The 21748-nt window shown below is 35.2% G+C and overlaps 1 protein-coding gene across 2 annotated transcripts in view; it reads left to right on the top strand.

Moving 5' to 3' along the window:
- The first annotated feature begins 377 nt into the window (after positions 1–377).
- EIF3E (eukaryotic translation initiation factor 3 subunit E) overlaps positions 378–21748 on the top strand; it is a 54518-nt gene continuing 33147 nt past the window's right edge. The window contains exons 1-8 of one of the 2 annotated variants that reach the window (XM_060611156.3): positions 400–510; positions 3298–3401; positions 4640–4754; positions 6439–6556; positions 9180–9222; positions 10896–11000; positions 16559–16684; positions 17358–17482. In XM_060611156.3, coding sequence (XP_060467139.1) covers positions 4697–4754; positions 6439–6556; positions 9180–9222; positions 10896–11000; positions 16559–16684; positions 17358–17482 — 575 coding nt within the window. In that variant the 5' untranslated portion in view covers positions 400–510; positions 3298–3401; positions 4640–4696. Of the gene's footprint in view, positions 511–3297; positions 3402–4639; positions 4755–6438; positions 6557–9179; positions 9223–10895; positions 11001–16558; positions 16685–17357; positions 17483–21748 lie in introns of both variants that reach the window. The other variant, XM_060611155.3, reaches the window with a different exon arrangement.

Here is a 21748-nt window from a genome sequence, read left to right as displayed (position 1 = left end):
AATGATCAATATATGCCAAACGAAACCTCAGGTCTATTCCTTCTTGTACGCAACTTTTCGGAACACAGAAGCCTCATTATCTTGTCCTCTGCCGCATCCCAATGTAACCGACAATCCCTCAGCAATCAATTCTCAATTTTCAATATTTATTAGCGAAATGCACTGCAGGATACTGACAAACTTTCAAACGGAAGATCTGGAGCCCGCCGCTCCGCCCAGTCCCAGAGTTGCCTAGAGGAAGGAACTACTTTACCTTGGCACGCATGCGCCGCTGTTCCCGGAGCGCTACGGACTGAACCCCGCCCCTTTCTCCCTGGCTTGTTGAACTACTGCTCATGCGCAATGTGGGGCCTGTCTGTTCGTTTGTCGGCGCTATGAATAAAGTTTTAGTGAGCTCAGACTCCCTTTTTCCTTGCCAAGATGGCGGAATACGACCTGACTACTCGTATCGCGCACTTTTTGGATCGGCATCTAGTCTTTCCGTTGCTCGAATTTCTCTCCGTAAAAGAGGTGAGGGGGGCTTTGAGCGCGAGGAAGGCGTGGGAACGCGTGATACACTGGGGAAGGCCGAAAGGCGGTGACTCTAGCCCTAGGCCTGACACGTGTGAGGCGGCCGCCGGTTTGGTCCTGGATCGGGCAGTAAGGATCTGCTGGTAGTTTAGCGTCTTCTCAGTTGATTAGCACCGCAGAATTCGGTTGTGAAGAGAGGTGAAGTGACAGTAGGCAACTTAGGGGGAGAAAGAGGTCTTTGCTTTACTTCTTGACGTGACGGTGCCGGAGGGACTTCCGCGTCGGTTCCTCTCGGAAGTTGATCGTTCGCCAGCTTCGCTGGGGTAATGCTTGCTTCCAAAAGCAAATTGGTGTGTGAGAGATTTTGATTTTTCTTTCAGAAACTGTGGGAAGGATGTGCGTGGCTTTGTTTTTGTTTGCTGGAACTTTGGAATAATTTTCCTACCCTTATGTGAAATAGCTAGACTTTAATTTCCATAAAGTTGTGCATTTTTCCCTTAGAGTTTTCCTGGTCTTTCCTGCCACTTCTAGAAGCGTGGCATATTTTGTCGGATGGGGACGCCCTCCTGCCCCCGCCAAAAATTGGACAGTTTTTACTTAACAGTGCTTTTTTCGGTGTATACAGACTTCGAGTAATTTGAGTGTTAACATTCATTTAGCTACTCAAAATATCGTGAGATTAGTTTGTGGTTTTGGTACCTCATTTTAAAACATCTCAACCCTAAAAGTTTTGATATACTGGTCTTAGTTATACCTTGAATTTGTTGGGAAATTGATACATTTTATTAATTATAATAAAGTAATATTATTATGGTGAAAGGATTCAAATATTGGCCAGAAAAGTAAATGAATTCTGCATGTGAACGCAGATTACAACATAAGTTTACTTAGGGAATTCTACATTTGGGGAGTAGATTTGTGTGTCCCAAAAGCAATAAGACCAAAAAGCCCTTCAAAGAAACATAACATTGTTCTGATAACTTTTCAAATCTTCCTGGTAGTTACGGTTCATTAGATATGTGTACTCCTCATTCACCTGATCCTTTTCGAAATACATAACACAACTCCAAAGTTGTGATGTTAGGGAACAGCAAAGTTCCCTTACGGGATTGTTAGACAAATTACATGAGATAATGCATATAAAGTACTTAGCCTTGTGGGACAAAGTAAGTACTCGTGAATATTTTCTATTCGGAGGGTAGGCCATCCTGTATGAGAGAGGAGTGAGGCAACCACTTGGAGTTTTGAGGAGTGAGGTAAGGACAAGAAATGGGGACTGAGAAAACTGACCAAATACAAGAATTGGTTAGTGTGGATGACCCAACTGAGATTGAAAATCATACATTTATAAGAGCTCATGCCAGTCACTCTCAGATTGAAAGGAGCATTGGAAGATGATTGAAGTAGTATCAACATGTTTGGAGGTAGACATGTAAATATATGTCATTTAGAGATGGATTGCTGATCAGCAGAGAAAAAGCACAAATGTGATTGAATAGCATTGTTGCCTGCTCTTGAAACATTTTATAGTCATCCTTAGCCAGAACATAGAAAACAGATGATTTTTTTCCCCAGAACTAGGGATTGACACTGAATTGTATTTGGTTTGAGAAAATGGATGGAATCAGTGATACTACTACTAATGAGGAAATCTTTGAAATAGCTAAAAAATGATATCTAAACTAATGTGGTGACAACGAAAAAGGGTGATATAAAAATGAGAAAGAGCAGAGGGTACAATGGGATGATGAAGCATTTTAATGATATTGGTGACCAAGATGATGAATTTAAGTTGGAAGTCTTAGAGATGAGGTACTAAGTGAAAGTTGTGAGATAAAGAAATTTTAAGGCTTGAGGGTTTTTTTTTTTTTAATGTTTATTTTTGAGAGAGCGCAAGCAGGGAAGGGATGGAGAGGCAAGGGACAGAAGATCCGAAACAGGTTCTGTGCTGACAGCAGAAAGCCTGATGTGGGCTGGAATTCAGGATCTGTGAAATCATGACCTGAGGTGAAGCTGTACGCTTAACCGACTGAGCCACCCAGGTGCTCCAAACCTTGAGTTTTTAAAGATCTTCATTGTGGATGTTGGATTTTGTGGAGGATGACAGCAGGAAGAGATGTCAGAAGAATATTTTCAATATATTAAAAAGTTGGAGCTGTTTCCCAGAGATTGATAGACCACAGATTGGCAAACTATAGCCCGTGAAGCAAATACAGCCCTTTGCCTGTTTTGTATGGTCTGTAAGTTAAAAATAATTGTAACAGATGGACGTTTGCAAACATTTTCAGTTATAGAACACTGACTTTATACCCCAATTGAGTGAAACAGTTCCCACCCAGAAAGAATGACATTCTTCTCATTAGTATATCTCTTTTACAAAAAAGTTTACTCCATTATTTTTTACTTAGAAAAGAAATTGTGGAAACTCTTACAGTACTGATATAGCCTATCCTAGATTTTTGCTTCTTGGTTTAAAAGTCTAAAATATTTCCTATCTACCCTTTACAGAGTAAGTGTGGGTGGGTATAAGGCAGAATTTAGAGAAGGTGATATAAGCAGATGCAGATTTAAGAGGCTAGTAAGGTCTTAATGGCAGAGGAGCGATGCTTTGAATCTACAGTAGAGACGATGCAAATTAAAAGCTATCAATGGGGTGGCAAGAAGAGGTTGACACGCTAGAGAAAGATGTTTTCACTCAAGATTAGGTTCTCCTGTTTTTTTAAGTAAGCTTTTTATCAGGTATAACATTCATACAGAAAAGTGCCAAATAATAATGCCTTTTTTCAGAGTGAACCCACTTGTGTGACCACCATCCAAATCAATAAATAAAACATTACAAACATCCTAAAAACCTTCCTTCTGACCTTTCCTAGTCATTACACCCCCCAAAGGTAAGCGCTAGTCCTAGAATAGTTTTGCCTGGTTTTGAAATTAAGCATTGTAGTGCTTTGTATGATTTATTTCCTTCACCACTGTGAGAGTCATCCAGGATGTTAGGGTAACTGTAGTTCTTTCGTTCCCAGTGCTGAGTGTTAATATGTTAGATGAGTAGACTACAGTTTATCCATTCCAATAATTGATAAACTTGGCTATTACAACTAGTACTGCCATGAACATTCTTGGAAATGCCCTTTGAATATATTCCCCCATTTCTCTTGGGTATCAAGGATCAGAATTACTGGGTGAAAATGTATGTTTGATTTTAGGAGATAAAAACAGTTTTCCAAAGTGGTTGTACTTCTGCCAGAAGAGTTAAGTGTTCAGTTACTCTACTTCTACACCAACACTAGTATTGCCAGTTTTTTGTGTGTGTGTGCGTGTTTTTTTTTTTCAAATGTGGCTTTAACTTGCATTTTCTGTGTGATTAATGAAGTTGAGAACCTTTTTCAGTGTTGGCCATTTGATTATACTCCTGTAAAGTGGGTATTAAAATTTTTAGCCATTTTCAATTATTTTTCTTATATTCTGTAGGAGTTCCTTATATATAGTTTGGAAGTTTCAGTTTTGATCTCATAGCTGTACCATTTGATCACCTTCATCTTTTCACAGGCAGTGAAATGTGGAATCTTCTTGTGTTTTTTCTTTCCTTGACAAAATTAAATTTAGTATGCAGATCTTTTGCTGAAGCCTTATCTTGGTAACTGTTCACTTAAAAAAATTTTTTTTAATTTTGATTACTGTCTCCTTAAATACTGTATAGGATCCTTACATGTTGCTCATTGCACTAAACTTCACATTTATGTGAGTTCGCTTGTGTGTCTGTTTGATTCCTGTAGTATGGGTTAAATTGTTTCTTGAATTCCTTGCAAAGCAAAAACCTGATACGACATGGCTGACCTAGAGAATGGGTGCTAGTTCTGTTTTAGTGGTGTGGATGGGTAAGGATTATGAAGGATTCAAATGATTTAGCAAAAAAAATATGTGGGGGTAGAGGAGAACCCACCTCAAGGAGAGATGGGTAGGCATCATGTGTATGTGAGAGATAACTAAGAAGGTAAAAAATTTGAGTTGATTGCTGGTGTGGCAAGGAAACCACTATATATGCTTATCAGTAGAGTTGGTGTGGATATTTATTAGTTTATTTGTGGGAACTTAAACATAGTCATTAGAAAGTAATTTTCTCTTGCAGATCTATAATGAAAAAGAATTATTACAAGGGAAATTGGATCTTCTTAGTGATACCAACATGGTAGACTTTGCTATGGATGTATACAAAAATCTTTATTCTGATGATATTCCGCATGGTAAGTTTTGTCATTTGGAACTACAGCTTGTCTTGTGAACTGAGGATATGTGTGTTAAAGTTTTGTGATGTATAAAAGAGCTTTTAGCCAAGAGCCTTTAATGCTATTTGAGGTTATTATGGTTTAAAAGTTCTTTGGATGAAAGGTAATGTGAAGGTTACATGTCATCTAAAGTATATTATTTTCTCACCACAAAAAGTGTGAGACTACTTTAAAACATGGTCTTTAAATATTTTCAGTTTATAGTATGTATCATCAAAATTGTGCTTATGAATGAATTGTCTCCTTGGAATTATCTGAGAATGTGGCTGTTTTTGGTTTGCTAGTAACTTTTTCAGTTAGCATCTGTGTGCCTTAGAGATTTTTTTTTTTTTTTCCCATCTTGAGGCATCTGGGTATAGTCACGGTTCTCATAAATAATGTCCCCAGTCCCAGCATCGTCAGTTCACCTGGGAGAGCTTGTTAGAAATGCAAATTTTGAGGTCATACCCCAGGTCTACTTAATCACAAAGTGTTGGCTGAGGCCCAGCACTCAAATTGGAGAACTGCTGTGGTATGGTGTTTTCCACGTTTCCTATGGTAATAGATGTTCCTTTAAAAAAAAAAAAGTTTCCCCGTAAGTTTGAAAAATGCTGTATTATTTCTTTTGTGAGCATGTTATTTTAAAAGATTCTAAGAATGCTTTCAGTACATAAATACAATTTATTTAGTTTAAATTGACATTTTCCATAATTTAAGCACATATCCCCTTCTATGTTTGAGAAACATTGTTCTAGTAATACTTTTTAATGTGTAACACAGAAATTATTATACTAAACATAATCACCTTTTTTGCTTATATTACAGTAAGTGACAGTAGCTCTTTAAATTTTAGTTTGTGATGAAAAGGTTAACTTTTTAAAAAAATTTTTTTAATGTTTATTTTTGAGAGAGAGAGAGAAAGTGCGCGCGCGGGGGAGGGGCAGAGAGAGAGGCAGACACAATCGCGGAAGCAGGTTCCAGGCTCCGAGCTTCCAGCACAGAGCTCGAAGCGGGGCTCTAACCCACAAACTGCAAGATCATAATCTGAGCTGAGCCGAAGCCACCCAGGCGCCCCAAAAGTTAACTATTTCAGAATAAAAGTTTAAAGCATGCCTGCAGGGTAGGTTATGTTCAAGTTTTCTGTGGCTCTTCATAATGCAGTAAAAAGAAACTAGAATTGGGTTTGATAGATTACAAAAGTAGGTTTATAGTGAAAAGAGAGATTATTGGTTGGATTTAAATTCCATTCAATCTAATTGAAAATCTATAGTAATGTGTAAACCACTCTGAGTCTCTGTTCAGGAACTCCGGGATAATACTCATCTGAGAAAATTCATTGAGAACAAATGAAACACTAGGAGTAAAGTATTTGAAATGTGGATTTAGATAATTTCTCAGCAGCCACCCCCCTCCCCCAGCTGTATTTGTATATTCCTCAGTTTTCCTTAAGAATAAGAAGGGGACTTCTTTATGTGCTTCTGCATTGCTAGAAAGAAAAAAAATGGATTTGCGAGACTTACCGGGTTGGTGGTTCCTGGCATGTGAATATACTAGGGGCAAATAAATCTATGTACAACTGAAATAAATTGAAATTTTTCCAGAGATATTCTCATGGTGAGCAGTATAGTTCAACATTATAGTACTCCTTTGCATTTTTAATTAGCTTTGAGAGAAAAAAGAACCACAGTTGTTGCACAACTTAAACAGCTTCAGGCAGAAACGGAACCAATTGTGAAGATGTTTGAAGATCCAGAAACTACAAGGCAGATGCAGTCAACCAGGTAACCTCCCTTAATTTGAATTCTAAAAATTCTTTTCTGGATTAATACAAATGTTAATTCAAATTTTATTTAATATCCCATCATAAAAGTTCAGGGTTTAATTGATAACTTTATCTGTTTATTTTCATTTATCCTTATTGTGTATGGACCAGGAATTCCTTAATAAATATTAATACTAATTTTTTTTTAACTTCTTTACCAGTTCCCCAAATCTGATCATGCTACAGCAGTTCTGCCTTCCTCCCCTCTTCCTAGGGGACATTTGGCAATGTCTGGTGACATTTTTTCATTGTCACAATTGGAGGGGTGCTACTGGCACCTAGCAAGGAGAGGCCAGGAATGCTGCTAAATATCCTACAATGCATTAGACAGTACCCTACCCTCCAATAAAGAATTATCCACCCCAAAAATGTCAGTGGTACTCAGGTTGACATACCTGTGCCTGGGCAATACCTAGAGGGAAACCTGAGCTCACTTTATCATTTGGCTACATTCTCTCATATCCTTCCAACCTCATTGCCCAGCCCACGGAGGGAGGGTGGTGTGGAGCTAATAAAGTTATTTTATTCTTAACTTCTCCTTAATTAGAAATAAACATATTGCTTGGTTTCCAAAGAATGCATATTGACTTACTCTGTCTTAATATATATCATTAATTGAAGCCCTTTGAGTTATTAGAAACTTTTTAAAATAAAATCTCCTACTAAAATTGAATATTGCCATTGTGGTAAATCTTAGCTACCAACATATTTACTAGAAGAATTGCTGAAGATTTTGCCATGTTGTATCTTCAGCTTTTACAATATATGGCCAAACCAACTATTAAGAGAGATTAATTCTAAGTTGTCATTTGTGATCTGGGGAAGTGTTACTAGATAATTTTTAACAAGACAGCAAATACTACACAATTATTATACCATCTTTTAAGTTTATTTTTCAATTTTATTTTTATTAAAATTTTTTTTTAATATTTATTTATTTTTGAGAGAGAGAGACAGAGTGTGAGCGTAGGAGGGGCAGAGAGAGAGAGAGGGAGATCCAGAATCCGAAGCAGGCTCTGGGCTCAGAGCTGTCAGCACAGAGCCCAATGTGGGGCTGGAACTCATGAACCTTGAAATCATGACCTGAGCCGAAGTCAGACGCCCGACTGACTGAGCCACCCAGGCACCCCATCTTACAAGTTTATTTATTTTGAGAGAGAGAGCACACGTCTACGTGTGTGCATTCAAGCTGGGGAGGGGCAGAGAGTGAGGGAGAGAGAATCCCAAGTGGGCTCTGAGCTGTCAGCGCAGGGCCTGACACGGAAGCTCAAACTCACGCATGGTGAGATCATGACCTGAGCCGAAATCAAGAATTGGCACATCACCCAGGAGCCCATATACCATATTACAGTGTAGCCTGCTATATTACTAACATACACTGTGTTATACTACATATATATACACAGATTATATACACACACACAAACACAGATAGCTATACGTAAAATATATATGATTGCTTAGTAAGATAAAGCCATCTGTGTGTGTGTGTATATGTATATATATATATGTGTGTATATATATACATACATATATATATATACATATATATATATATACACACATACACACACACGCTACATGTATACACTTATAATGATTTAGGCCTTCAGGTCACATGTAAATGCCCACAAAGGAACAGCTGAAATAATCTAGCTGTTAGGGGACAATCAAAAATTTAGAATTTAAATTCGAATTTATTCTAGTCACTTAAATACGAGGAAGTAATGAGATTAGGGTTGAATAAGATGAATATAGATTTATTCACCAAATATTAGAGAGCACTCCTTGCAGTTTAATAGGCATGGCATTGAGATAAATGAAAGAGTGGAATTGTTTTAAAAACTTGTAATTAAACTACTTATTTTCAAAGTAATAACCTCTTCCTGCCAATTTGTTTTTAAATTTTGTTCAACATACTGTATTTCTCATACTTTCCCAGAAATACCCAATCAACCAAAGGACAGTGATTACATACTAAAAGGTACAAGGAGTATAACACAAGTAATTCACTATGATCCACAAGAAATGTTAAGCTTTTTTTGAAATCTTATGTTAAAAAGTTATACATGTTTCATATTCAGTATTATAATATACCCATGTTGATTTTGGTGATGATATATTCCTTCCCCATTAAATCTCAAGTAAAATTATGTTCCAGAAAAGCATTCCACAGCATTCCCTCTCGTGGTAAGCATAAGAAAATGTTTCCTTTTTTGAAAATGCCCAGAAAGTGGGTCACTGTGCCATCTATCACTTGTTCCTTGGTGTCTTTGTCATCATTTTGTCTTTTACCCGCCTGGCAACATCTTAGTTATGCAAAGCTAATTTAAGAAAAGTTAAATTGGATTGACACTGAGTTGGATAATAATTATACAGGGTGTGTAGCATAGATATATAAGTTAAGCATAATTGATTAATCTTGTAATGTTCTGTTTATTTGATTCTGGAAGACTTACTTTGTTTCTAGTGTTTAAGTATTAAGATATTTAGATGGCTTTATGTGGGTAATAGGAATGTTTGGATATGCTCATTTTGTTTTCTGTGGCCTATCAAATCAGTAATTTTTGTTTCTAATTTAGAGATGGTCGGATGCTGTTTGACTACCTAGCGGACAAGCATGGTGTAAGTGGTATTTTAAAAATTTCCTAATTTTCCCATTTATAATTCATTCTACTTTAAATCATTGTTAATGCATTTGATGGCAGTTGTATTCATGTTGGCAATGATTCCACAAATCTAACAAAACATATTTAAGTGATATATTGGTCAATAAAGGGGCTCTTTCTTATCTTTAAAAAAAAAATTTCTTTAGGGCACCTGGGTGGTTTAGTCGGTTAAGTGTCCAACTCTTGGTTTCAGCTCAGGTCATGATCTCAGTGGTTCGGGGGTTTGAGCCCTGTGTCGGACTCCCTGCTGACAAGGGGGAGCCTACTTGGGATTCTTTCTCTCTCTCTCTCTATCTCTCTCAAAATAAATAAATAAATAACACTTAAAAAAAAATTTCTTTAGTTGTCCTGTTTCAATAAGGTTAATTAAAGAATAGTGCTGTAAAGACAGGTTTGTGGCTTAACAAGAATACAATTTCCAGATTGACTTATTAAATATATGATATGTTTTCAAAACATCAGTTTTTAAATTGGTGCTGATAAGAAAATGAGATGCTTATACTTACCTTTATTTTTTTATAAATATTATTTTGAGCGAGAGCGTGAGCGCAAGTGTGCTTGTGAGTGAGGTGGGGCAGAGAGGTAAGGAGAGAGAATCCTAAGCAGATACCACACTCAGGTCATCATGGAGCCCAACATGGGGCTGGAACTCATGACCCTGAGATCATGACCTGAGCTGATATCAGGAATTAAGGGTCAGATGCTTAACTGACTGAGCTACCCAGGCGCCCCACTTAAACTTACCTTAAATCATAGAAATTCTCAAAACTTTTTATTTTTCCTAGAATACTCAAGTAATAGGTACCATTTATTTTTGATGGATTAACAAATAAAGATAGAACTAAATTTGAATTAGAAATGCTTTGAGCAGTAGAATTAAGTAATACTTTGGCTGCCTTGTGGAATATAGTAGCTCTTGACATTATCGAGGTTTTCATAAATACCCAATAAGGGAATTTTATTGTAGGCTTTTCTAGTCATCTCCCAGTCTCCCTTCCCTTGTGTTAACTCAAAGCATAAGGATTTACATATAATTAATTCTTTAACTTGCATTCAAGTTTTATCTCTCATTTAACAATTACTTTGGCAGGAGGTATGCTGACCACTGTGCAAATTATTCTTTCTGGTTTCCATATAGAATGTTTGGTGTATTTGATAATGTTCTAGTTCGGAGTCCTTCTCTTAGATTTCTTCACTTTCACTTTGCTTGCATTGCTAATGTTAATATTTCGTGTCATTTGGAGGCCAGTTTTCACAGAGAATTGAAGTTTACTGTACATATTTGTACAGAATCACAAGACTGTATAGGGATGCATATATTTGGTAGTTATCTAAGCTCATTAACCAGCTGGGAGACCTTCCCACTGCAATTCAGATTTGGATTGCAACAAATTAGGTATTATAGAATTTGTAACTCTTTGAGACCAGAATTGTGAATGCTAAATCCACCAATTCCTAACATATGTTTTAAGAGTCATATGTATTTCTGATCATGGATTTTGTTTTTGTTTTTTGTGACACTTGGCATACACAGAATTGACTTGTAGGGACGTTTAAAGGAGTGAATGGTTTGAATTTTAAAACTCAAAGTTAGAAATAGAACTGATGCTTTTTCTTTTCTTTTTTTAGTTTAGGCAGGAATATTTAGATACACTCTACAGGTATGCAAAATTCCAGTATGAATGTGGGAATTACTCTGGAGCAGCAGAATATCTTTACTTCTTTAGAGTGTTGGTAAGTAATTTTTTTTTCTTTCAGATTTTGTAGGTTTTACTTGCTTTGTCAAAACATGTCTATAGATTTGAGTCTGTACATTAACTTTTCAAGAATTCTTAGGGAAAGGAAAAAATAAAACTTTTCCTAACAAAGAACAAATAGAAATAGGAAAGCTTATATCAGGACCTCAAAATTTGAAGAAAGATTTAACTTGTCCTTGAAATCCAAAAGTAGGAGCCACTAATTTGTTATTTTATGTATAATTGTATGATTTTAACATTAGCAAAATTCTATCAATTTGTTATGTTACTGTGCAGCACAGTGAGCAGCACATTGTGGGTACTTAATAAATATTTATTGAATAAATCCATTATTCCTAACTTTAATTCATTATTTTATGCCGTATATCTCCCTTGAGTTTGTTTTAAACACTATGGAATTCTTATGATATTTGAAAAAAAATTACACCTTAATAGTAACTTTTTTCCATTTACTTCTGTACTCAGCTGAGTTTAGAATATGAAACTGTGTGTGTGTGTGTGTGTGTGTGTGTGTGTGTGTGTGTGAGAGAGAGAGAGAGAGAGAGAGAGAGAGAGAGAGTGAGTGTGTTTAATGTAGGAGGTAGGTGAGTTTAAATGGTATTATTAGAGCAAATTTCTAACCATAAAGAATCCTGTTTGTTATTTTCATTTGGCTATTTGACATGTTCCTAGATTACTGCCTTTTTAAAAAATTTTCAATGTTTATTTTGAGAGAGACAGGGATCAGGGAGGGGCAGAGAGAGAGAATCCCACGCATGTTCCCACGCATGCTCCATGCTCTCAGCACAGAACCCATAGCCTCATGTGCGACTTGAGGAACCATGAGACCATTACCTGAGCTGAAATCAAGAGTTGGACTCTTAACCAACTGAGCCACCCAGGTGCCCCTAGATTTTAGGGCTTTTGTTTGGGAGGAAGGAGAGTTCCATGAAGCCACAGAAAAAAATCAGCATTTGAAATGAAAAGATCTCTTTCTCATTTTGCCTTCTGTGTAGGTAATTGTATTAATAAATGCCTTGTGGAGTTATCAAAATACCCTTGTTTTAACTAACTTCTCATTTGAAGAATTACAATTTGTTACCTTGGGTTAATAAGCAAGTACCTAAGTCTCTGATTTCTCTAGTTAATCCTAGATGTTGGGAAATGATCTCTTAAGACAGGGACTTGACTGTTTTCTAACCTTGGAAGAGTCTGTTTCTTCTGTCTCTGTTTTCTGGTGCCTTTCTTTTTTTTTTTAGCCGCATATGTCAAAAGATGTAGGGCTGCTATCTTTGGTTGTTTTCCAGGAAATTAAATTTTCTTTTGGGGGGGAGCAGGGAAAGGGAAGAGATTGATATGTTATTAATTCAAATAATTCCTACACTTAAAAAAAGTACTTAGAGAACTTCATTTTTTAAAACTACCATCTATCCTTCAAAGAAATAAAGATTTTCAGTTTATTTCCAAGTTTGATTTGAAAAAAAATTATTTTTCTCTTGCTCCCGTTTGTGAATATTCTTAATTTGCAGATTAGCTGTGGTTAGCTTGCAAGTGCATTGAAGGTAATCAGTGATGCTAAACTTGTAGTGGCTTATCAGAAAATTCCATCAGTTTTACTTTGAATATTATGAAGGATTTAGGAGAGCAAAAGTTGATTACTTTGGAAATGTAAACAGCTTAGACCAGGATTGTAAAATCAGAAGCCTGATATGATTACAGGTACATGAAAAGAGTTGGTTATTCATATCATTTGTTAATGCTGGGAGTGAATTTTGAGAATGAAGATTTAGTGTCATGTTAGAGTTCTAGCACAGTAAATTTATTGTTGCTGGTCAGTGAGTGAATGTGCCATTTTGCTAAGACATGGAAACTTAAGGTAACTGCTGGAAATCCAGATATTGAAACTCTTCTAGCATATCCATCCTTGAAAGCAGGTCGGTATGAAGAGCCAACTGTAATGACATGGACTTGAGCCAGAGTAGTACGCATGAATCTTTGGGGGATTAAGAAACTTTCTATGCTGTTACAAAAAAGCTTTTATCCTAACAAATATAACATTCTAGTCTTAATAGTATATTATATGTAGTAATATTTTGTAATTAGTCTGACAATTTCTACAAATGCTCGTGAAGTTTTTATACTGATTATTTTTTTTTTTTTTTAAATGTGAAGATCTAAGTTAGTTTCCTAACTTAAAAAAATCCTCAATTTTAAACCTTAGCATTACCTAACAGGTCTTGTGTTGGAACTCAAATGACATTTGTTAGGTGATTGATTACCATGATTTGAGCACAAAATCAATGTTTTACGTTAAGAGCAGTTAAACTAGAGTGATTAGATAGTGCTTAGAAATTAGGTGAAATTTATTTTTAAATTCATGTCCCATCTGTGTGACAAGACATTTGAGTAGCTGGGAGTTGGTTACTTTCTGTTGGCATATTGATGGAGGCTAACAAAGCTAAGTTTTAAAAAATGAATAATTTTACTTCTCCTTTTCTTTTGTTTGGATAGGCATTACTATAAAATGTATGTATATGTGAAATCTTGTTAATAGCAAAGATTAAAAATCCTGGTTTTGATTTGGGATGAATAATGTCAGTGTTTTACATGTTAGTTATTTACTTTTATTTTTTTGTAATAGCCTTTTTTTTTTTTCATTTCTAAATTCTTGTCTGGTGGTTGGGTATTCTTTTAAATCTATAGTTAGGGAAACATAAGATATGAAAGAACCATTGTAACTATGATCTGAGATTAGAATTTGACTCTCCAGGTGACCTATTGTAGGTCAGTGTTGTGTAAATTAAAGCAGTGTGACCTCGGAATCTACCTTTATTTTTAAAAAGTTTGGTGGTTTTTAGAATACATCAAGCAGTGTTTACATGCACCCTATATGGTTGTACTCTGAGAAATGCATTAATTTGGAATGAAATGGTAGAGCAGATTTAGTAGGAATTTTTGAACGTTTTTGTTTTAAAAGTTATTTTAAAAAATTAATAAAAGGTATTAACACTGTATTTTAATTATTTTGTGAAAATCTGCCTTCTCTGTGGCCTCTGACTCTAAAATATAACCCTCCCTTCATCCAGCAGCTATTTGAAATAAAAGTGATTTTAAGATGCTAGAACTATTTGTGATCATATTTTACTAGCATGGGTTTTTGTTGTTTTCACTCAGAATTTTAAATTTATCTCCTGTAAGTACATGCCATTTGGTTTAAAGGTACTTTCCCTTGACTTAAGAAAGCTTAAGTAGTGATGACTTTTGGAAGCTTTAGGATCTTAGGTGATGTTTTGGGTCTGATGTGCTCTGTTTGATAATGTTGGTGTAAAAGATGTTTGGGGCACCTGGGCGGCTCAGTTGGTTAAGTGTCTGACTCTTGATTTCGGCTCAGGTCATGATCTCAGTTTTTAGTTCATGAGTTTCAGCCCAGTGTCAGGCTCTGCACTGACAGCATGGAATCTGCTTAGGATTCTCAGTCTCCCTTTCTTTCTGCCCCTCCCCTGCTCCCTTGCATGCTCTCTGTCTCTCAAAAATAAACATTTTTTAAAAAGTTATCTGTTTCATATTGATTTTCAGATACATAGATTATCACATTTTAATACCAAACTGGGTTGTGTCTTAAATTGGTTGTGTTTTGGAAACATAAATAATAGTGTATCTTAAGATTGATGGCGTCTTAAATTTGATAAAATATTCCTCAGATTTTAAAGTAAGGATCAAACATTTTATCCTTTATAATTTGAACAGTTATTTTATGGATTTCTGTAAATCAATTTTTAAATTTCACTGAGTTTTGACAAATGCATATACTTGTACAACTATCACCATATCAAGATAAAGAATATTTCTGTTAATGCAGAAAGACCCATTATGCCCCCTTGTAGTCACAACTCACCCTGATTTTATCCACTGATCTGTTGTCCATCCCTGTAGATTAGTTTTGTTTGTTCTAGAATTGTATGTAAGTGGGATGAAATATGTAAGCTTGTGCCTGGCTCACTTTGACCAGCAAGTTTTTAAGTTTCATTTCTGTTACTTGTGTGCTTCAGAGTTGATTCTTGATGCGCCTGGGAGGCTCAGTCAGTTGAGCATCTGACTCTTGATTTCAGCTCAAGTTATTGTCCCAGGATCTAGCCACACATTGGGTTCTGTGCTGGGTGTGGTGCCTACCTAAGATTTTTTTCCATCTGCTTCTCTCCCCAACTCACACGCACGTGCTCTCTCTCTCTGTGTGTCTCTTTGTCTCTCTGTCTAAAAATAAGTAAATAAATAATAAAAAAGAGTTTGATTCTTTTTATTGGTGCATAGTGTTCCATTCTATGACTATACTAGAATTTATTTGTTGATCATTTGGATTACTTCCAGTTGTTATCTTAAAAATAAAATTGCCATGAATATTCAAGTACAAGTGGTATGTTTTTTTGTGGACCTATATTCTAATGATAATAAGAAGAATCAGTGGTTGCATGGATATGTTTCAAAATTTAATTTATGAATTTAGTGTCTGTTATTAGAGTTTGCTAAATGTTATTCAGTATATTTGAGTTAATTACTGCTGTCAAAGTCCTTAATAGGTGTTTTGGCCTTGTGACTCTTTTCCATCGGTGACAAGAAGAGGTAGGGTACTCTACCCTTTTGTAGGTTTAGATTGTGGTATAAATTTATATCTTTCATGATTAGAAGTATAACTTTGGGGATGCCTGGGTGGTTTAGTCGGTTAAGCTTCAGGCTCTTGGTTTCGGCTCAAGTCATGATCTTGCAGTTTGTGAGATAGAGCCCGCGCCTGCCTCCGCACTGACCAGCATAGAGCCTGCTTGGGATTCTGTCTCTCCCTCTCTGCTCCTCCCTGCTTGCGTGCACACTCTCTCTCTCAAATAAACTTAAAAAAAAAGTTTAATTTTGGGGGAATTAGGGTCTCCCATGTGTCAGGTTCCCCTCTTTAATTAAAATGGAAAATATTTACCTTTATAGTGTTTTTATTAGGATTATATATGAAAATTAACATTTATTGCTCAGTATGTATACCTTTGATTATTATTATTATTATTATCCAGTAGACCTGCTTTTCCCTCTGTCTCTTTCTGACCCTTTTCATTTGTGTCATAATTTGGATATTTTTTTCTAAAAATAATTTTTCTAAATTGTGAATAAAATTCACAAGTCTGGATTTGCCACACATTCATTCCAGTGATTTTAACAACAGATTTCCTTTAAATCTAACTGGTTTCCAAAGTTTTAGGTGCCTAAAATTTGATTAGTGTATAAATTACCAAAAATGGGTTAAACTAAAACACTGGTGCTGTGTCCTAGTTTTAAATCACTCTTTCTGATTTAGACTGAATATCAAATGGCTGAGGTTTTTTTGTAAATCAAGTTAAATGGAAGCTGTTTGAATCAGTTTAGCCAATGTGAACCAATAAGAACTTAGATAATTACAGTTTGGGGTAGAAAGCTACAGGTCTTTTAGTAGGCAAGATAGATATGTAAAGTATAAAATGTACAGCATCTTTTTTTCCAGAGTATTCAGAATATAATTAATTATGATTGCCTAAACAGGTTCCAGCAACTGATAGAAACGCTTTGAGTTCACTCTGGGGGAAACTGGCCTCTGAGATCTTAATGCAGAATTGGGATGCAGCTATGGAAGACCTTACACGGTTAAAAGAGACCATAGATAATAATGTGAGTTACATTTTTCCATGGTGATTCTCTGAAATTTCTGTGTGACCTTCATACTTTCTGATGAGGAAAACACTGTGTACTTTAAAAAATAGAAAGGTGGGGAGAGGAAGGAAACTGTTCAGATTAGCTTTTGTTGACTTGACATACAACTCACAGTGGGTTAGTGGATTGACTAGTTTCACTGAATCTCCTTGAGAGAAACTATCAAACTTCTTTTGGCTCTTAGAGAAAAGAACTGTTTTCATTTCTCTTACAGCTACTGTGCCTTTTTCATTTGTACAGTGAAAATGGCGTAATGCTATTAGTGCCATCTCAGTAATAAGTCCTCAATAAGACAGTTTTCATCTATAATCATTTCTAATAAAAGCACTTATTATGGAGTATTTAGTTCAGTCTGCTTTTAAAATGTTTTCTGAAATGGGTATAATTTACAGCTTCTGGCTTAGCAGAATTATTGAATTTATCTCTCAGAACAGGGAGATAATTTCTAATGTCGAGATTTGTGCAGATAGTAGAGGGTCCAGGGGTTAGGACTTTGATCGTAACGGCTCTAGGGTATGCCTCAGAAGGTTCTCATTTTTAACTAAAATTCTGAGATCAGTGTTTATTCTTTTATTCTCTTGCCTCTTTCTCATATTAATATTTCCTATATACTTATTTTTTAACTCTATAGTCTGTGAGTTCCCCACTTCAGTCTCTTCAGCAGCGAACATGGCTCATCCACTGGTCTCTTTTTGTTTTCTTCAACCACCCCAAAGGGCGTGATAATATTATTGATCTCTTCCTTTACCAGCCACAGTAAGTTATTTTACTATATAATTTGGTTTTAGTCATATGAAATAATACGGATTTTTTTTTAAACTTAAAAATGTACTTCTAACATTTGAATTTGTTGTCAACCTTTTTTCCCTTCATGTGGTAGATTTGCTTATTAAAGTTTACACGTAACTCTAAATTTTTTGAAAAAAGTATACTTTAAGTTCATTGAAGTGCTATTTAGTGTGCTTCCTGGGCCAGCAGCATAGGCATCATGTAGAATCTTAGGCCTCGCCCTAGAAAAACTAAATCAGAATCTGCATCTTAACAAGATCCCAGGTAATTAATATATTAATTAAAGCTTTAGAATTAGGGCTCCATGCCAAATTACTAGAAGAAATATATACATCCTAGAATCCTTTATATCATCATTGCTCCATTATCCATCTTTTGGTGATGAGAAATTTACTGCTTTATGAACATTGTTAGCTATATCATTTTTTTAAATTTAGTTTTCCATTTGAGCTTAGGTGCCTTTGAATCTTCTTATTTGCTTAGAACACCAGAAAACAAGACTGCTTTGTGAAAACACTTCAGATATTTGAAGATAATTTTTCCTTATCTCTTCTTTCAGGCTAAATATCTATGGTTTTATCAATATTTAATTTTTCAGACTCTTTAGTATTTTGGTTGCCTTTCTTAGATAACAATGCCAGTTTATCCATAGCCTTCTTAAAATATGAATCTTCAGAATTCTAGGTTTGTTACTTAAGTTTTATAGGTTACTGGGGCAATATTAGCTTCTTGACCTGTACATGTGCTTATATAAATATAGCCCAAGATTGCAATAACACTTTAGCATTTGTTTCATGGTATGCCATATATTGACTATCTTGTTAGCTAAACTTGATATAAACACTTGAGCCATAGGTTTTGTTATATCTTACCCTAAATGAAGATGTAGTTCTATTTCACTTGATTTTTGTTTATTATTGTCTGTCAAATTATCAGATTTTAACATTTTTGTCTAAAATGCATATTTATTTTAATTTATAAAAGTATACCTCAGAAATAGTTGGTGTAATACCCTTCTGATACAAAACATCAGTGAAGATTGAGCAACCTGTTTTTAATTTTTGTAATTTTCAGTCTTGAAAATAATATCTGTGGCAATATATTTGGATAAATTGATGAGATAATCTAAACTGAGTCCCATTAATAAATGTGACTTTGATTAATAAATATACTTCAAATACTCATTTTAGTAAGATTTTTCAGACTAATATATTTGACCTCCTCAGTGAAATTGTTACCGTAATCAGTAGCACTTTGAATTTAAGAGAAATTAAGTTGTTAATGGTAATACAGATAAATAATATTCAGCGAACTGAGAAATGCCAGTAATTATTTTTATGGAAAATTAGGGAGCCAGTTTTAAATGGTGTATATTCTGTTCTCTGCATTAGATGCTAAATGTTCCCCTGAATTTGGTAAAAAGTACTTTTAACAGAAATAGACCTGTTTTATTTTACATTGCAATGTAAATTGAATATTAATGTATTTAGTCAGTATAAATGACATGGTGACCCAGTATGTTAAAACTAAACATGGGCAGAGGAGTTTTTGAAACAGGAAATTATGTTTTTCTTTCCTTGAAAAAAAGAAAAAAAAAACCCTACATGGCATTAGGTAAAAAACAATTTTTGATCTTTGCCTGCATCCCATTTTAAATGTAAATGACAAGAGGTGAAAATTTATTTTTTATAACATTGTATTTATTTTTCTATTTGAGATATTTTATAGTATTTTATAGTATTTAAGCATGCCTTCTAGATTCACGTTATTCACTAATGTGTTCATAATAGCCTCATTCTTAGCTGTTATACCTTAAAGAAATCATATTTGTGGGAAATTCATTATTAAAATTATATATATAGTTTTAAAATTATAATTGTATTTGCATATTATTTGCTGTTTGTTAGATGCCTTGATAAATTGTTTATAATCTGGAAAGTTATATAAATCATAGTCTGTATGTTGAATTAAGTAAAAGACTAATGCAAAAGATTAAAAAGACAAAGCCCAAAATAACTGTAAACTAAAATAAGATTCTACAAGGTGTAATACTTGTTCTGGCTTTTAGCATAGAAAGCTCAGCAGCTTTACTTGGTAGTGTCTTAAAGGTAGATTTATGAAGATCGAAGCTGAACCATCCTCAGAAAGACTGATGTGTAAAACCAGAATACCATCAGTAATTTATGAGAAGTGTAAGTAGTAAGAGTTCTCACCCTATAGGTTTAACACATAGGAAGCTGTGTAATAAACATAAGATTGCTTTATGAGTACTTAGAATCAGAATGCAAAGTTTAATTATGTGGGTGGACTGTTAATGGCACCATCAGGTTAAGCTGGCCTAGTATATCTATCTTCACAATAGGACTATTGCACTGGGGCCAGATCATGAACATTTTTTTTTTTTTTTTTCTTTTAACGTTTATTTATTTTTGAGACAGAGAGAGACAGAGCATGAACGGGGGAGGGGCAGAGAGAGAGGGAGACACAGAACTGGAAGCAGGCTCCAGGCTCTGAGCCATCAGCCCAGAGCCTGACGCGGGGCTCGAACTCACGGTCCGTGAGATCGTGACCTGAGCTGAAGTCGGACGCTCAACCGACTGAGCCACCCAGGCGCCCCAAATCATGAACATTTTTGACATATGTTACTCTCAACATTTGGATGGGCATTTCCTAGATTTGCTTTTTTATTTCTCTTTTCTTGATTCCATTTCAGATCAGTACTTCTCACTGTGCTCCTACCCCCACCCCCCATTCTGATTTAAGTATGTTAATGTCTTTTATCAAGTTCTACTCAAGTTTTATTTGGTAGCTTTCTCTTACCAGAGATTAAACTGATTAATCTCCCTCTGCTCTGGTGAATTGTTTATTTAATCCTCTCAGGGCAGTGATTCTTGAGAGGTACCTTTTGGGAAGTACTTTTGTGCAATCATTACATTTTAGAAAAGGCTTATTTACTTGTGATACTGACAATTACAATCTATCTCATGCAGTGATTGAGACACAACAATAATGGACAAATCTGGAGTATCCAGAAAAATGACTAGTAAATCATTGCAAGAAATTTGGGAATGTTGATTGGTAAAATAGCTACATATCTGTTTTTAATGTTAAACTATGCATCTTTTAGAAAAGATGTTTTCTAAGAATTTCACACAAGAATTAAGGATATATTTCTTGTTATTTATGGAGATTTAAGCAAACATGCATTCAAATGAGAAGAGATTAAAAATAACACAAACATTAATATTTTGTCTCTCTCCTGATTAATAAAACCTGTAAGATTGTCTTAAGAGTTGATTGGTATCCCCAAAATCAGGTGTGCAAGGATGAACCTGCCATGAAGAGCAAATTTAACCCACACTTTGGCCTGTAATATGTGGCTATAATCCTGACACCTAGGGGATGGGTTAAGGATAAGGGCAGCTCTTCCTAAATTAAGCCATTGGAATCACTAGGAATTGGCTTTCCAGGGTACTGCTTATTAGTAGACCCACTCTTCTGTGTTTTTTGCAGTTACGTCTCTATTTAGAAAGGAACATTAAATTAAATAGGTAGGCTTTTTGAATATTTCCAAGTAATGAAAAGCATGCAAACAAGAAAAATAAAAGTATTCAGGGGCGCCTAGGTGGCTCAGTCGGTTAAGTGTCTGACTTTGTCTCAGGTCATGATCTCACAGTTCCTGAGTTCAAGCCCTGCATCAGGCTCTTTGCTAACAGCTCAGAGCCTGGAGCCTGCTTCAGATTCTGTGTGTCCCTCTGTCTCTGCCCTTCTCCTGCTTGTTCCCTTTCTCTCTCTCTCTGTCTCTCAAAAATAAACATTTAAAAAAAAAAAGAAAAATAAAAGTATTCAAACCCACTGTGAAAATTATGTAATACAAACAAGAGGGAAACAATACAGATTAATTCCTGACAATTTTATGGCTCATATGAAATTTTAAAAGCATATGTTTAATTCATTAGTAGAACCATTTGTTATGGATACTAGAAATACAAAGGTAGTTCAGTTGAGATTACAGAAAGTGTTAAGATAAAAATCAAACTTTTCAAAAAGCAAATAATGCAAAAATGTAGATTATTTAAAAAAACTCCAGTGTAGTTAACATACAAGGTTATATTAATTTCAGGTGTACAATATATTGACTCAACAATTCTATACATTTCTAAGTGCCCATCACAATAAGTGTACTCTTAATCCCATTCACCCATTTCACCCATCTCCCCACCCACCTCTCTG

Source organism: Panthera onca, chromosome F2 (assembly GCF_046562875.1).
Source record: "Panthera onca isolate mPanOnc1 chromosome F2, mPanOnc1 haplotype 2, whole genome shotgun sequence".
Classification (NCBI taxonomy): Eukaryota; Metazoa; Chordata; class Mammalia; order Carnivora; family Felidae; genus Panthera; species Panthera onca.
The sequence above is the reverse complement of the archived record's forward strand: the minus strand, read 5'-3'. Positions and strand labels throughout refer to the sequence as shown.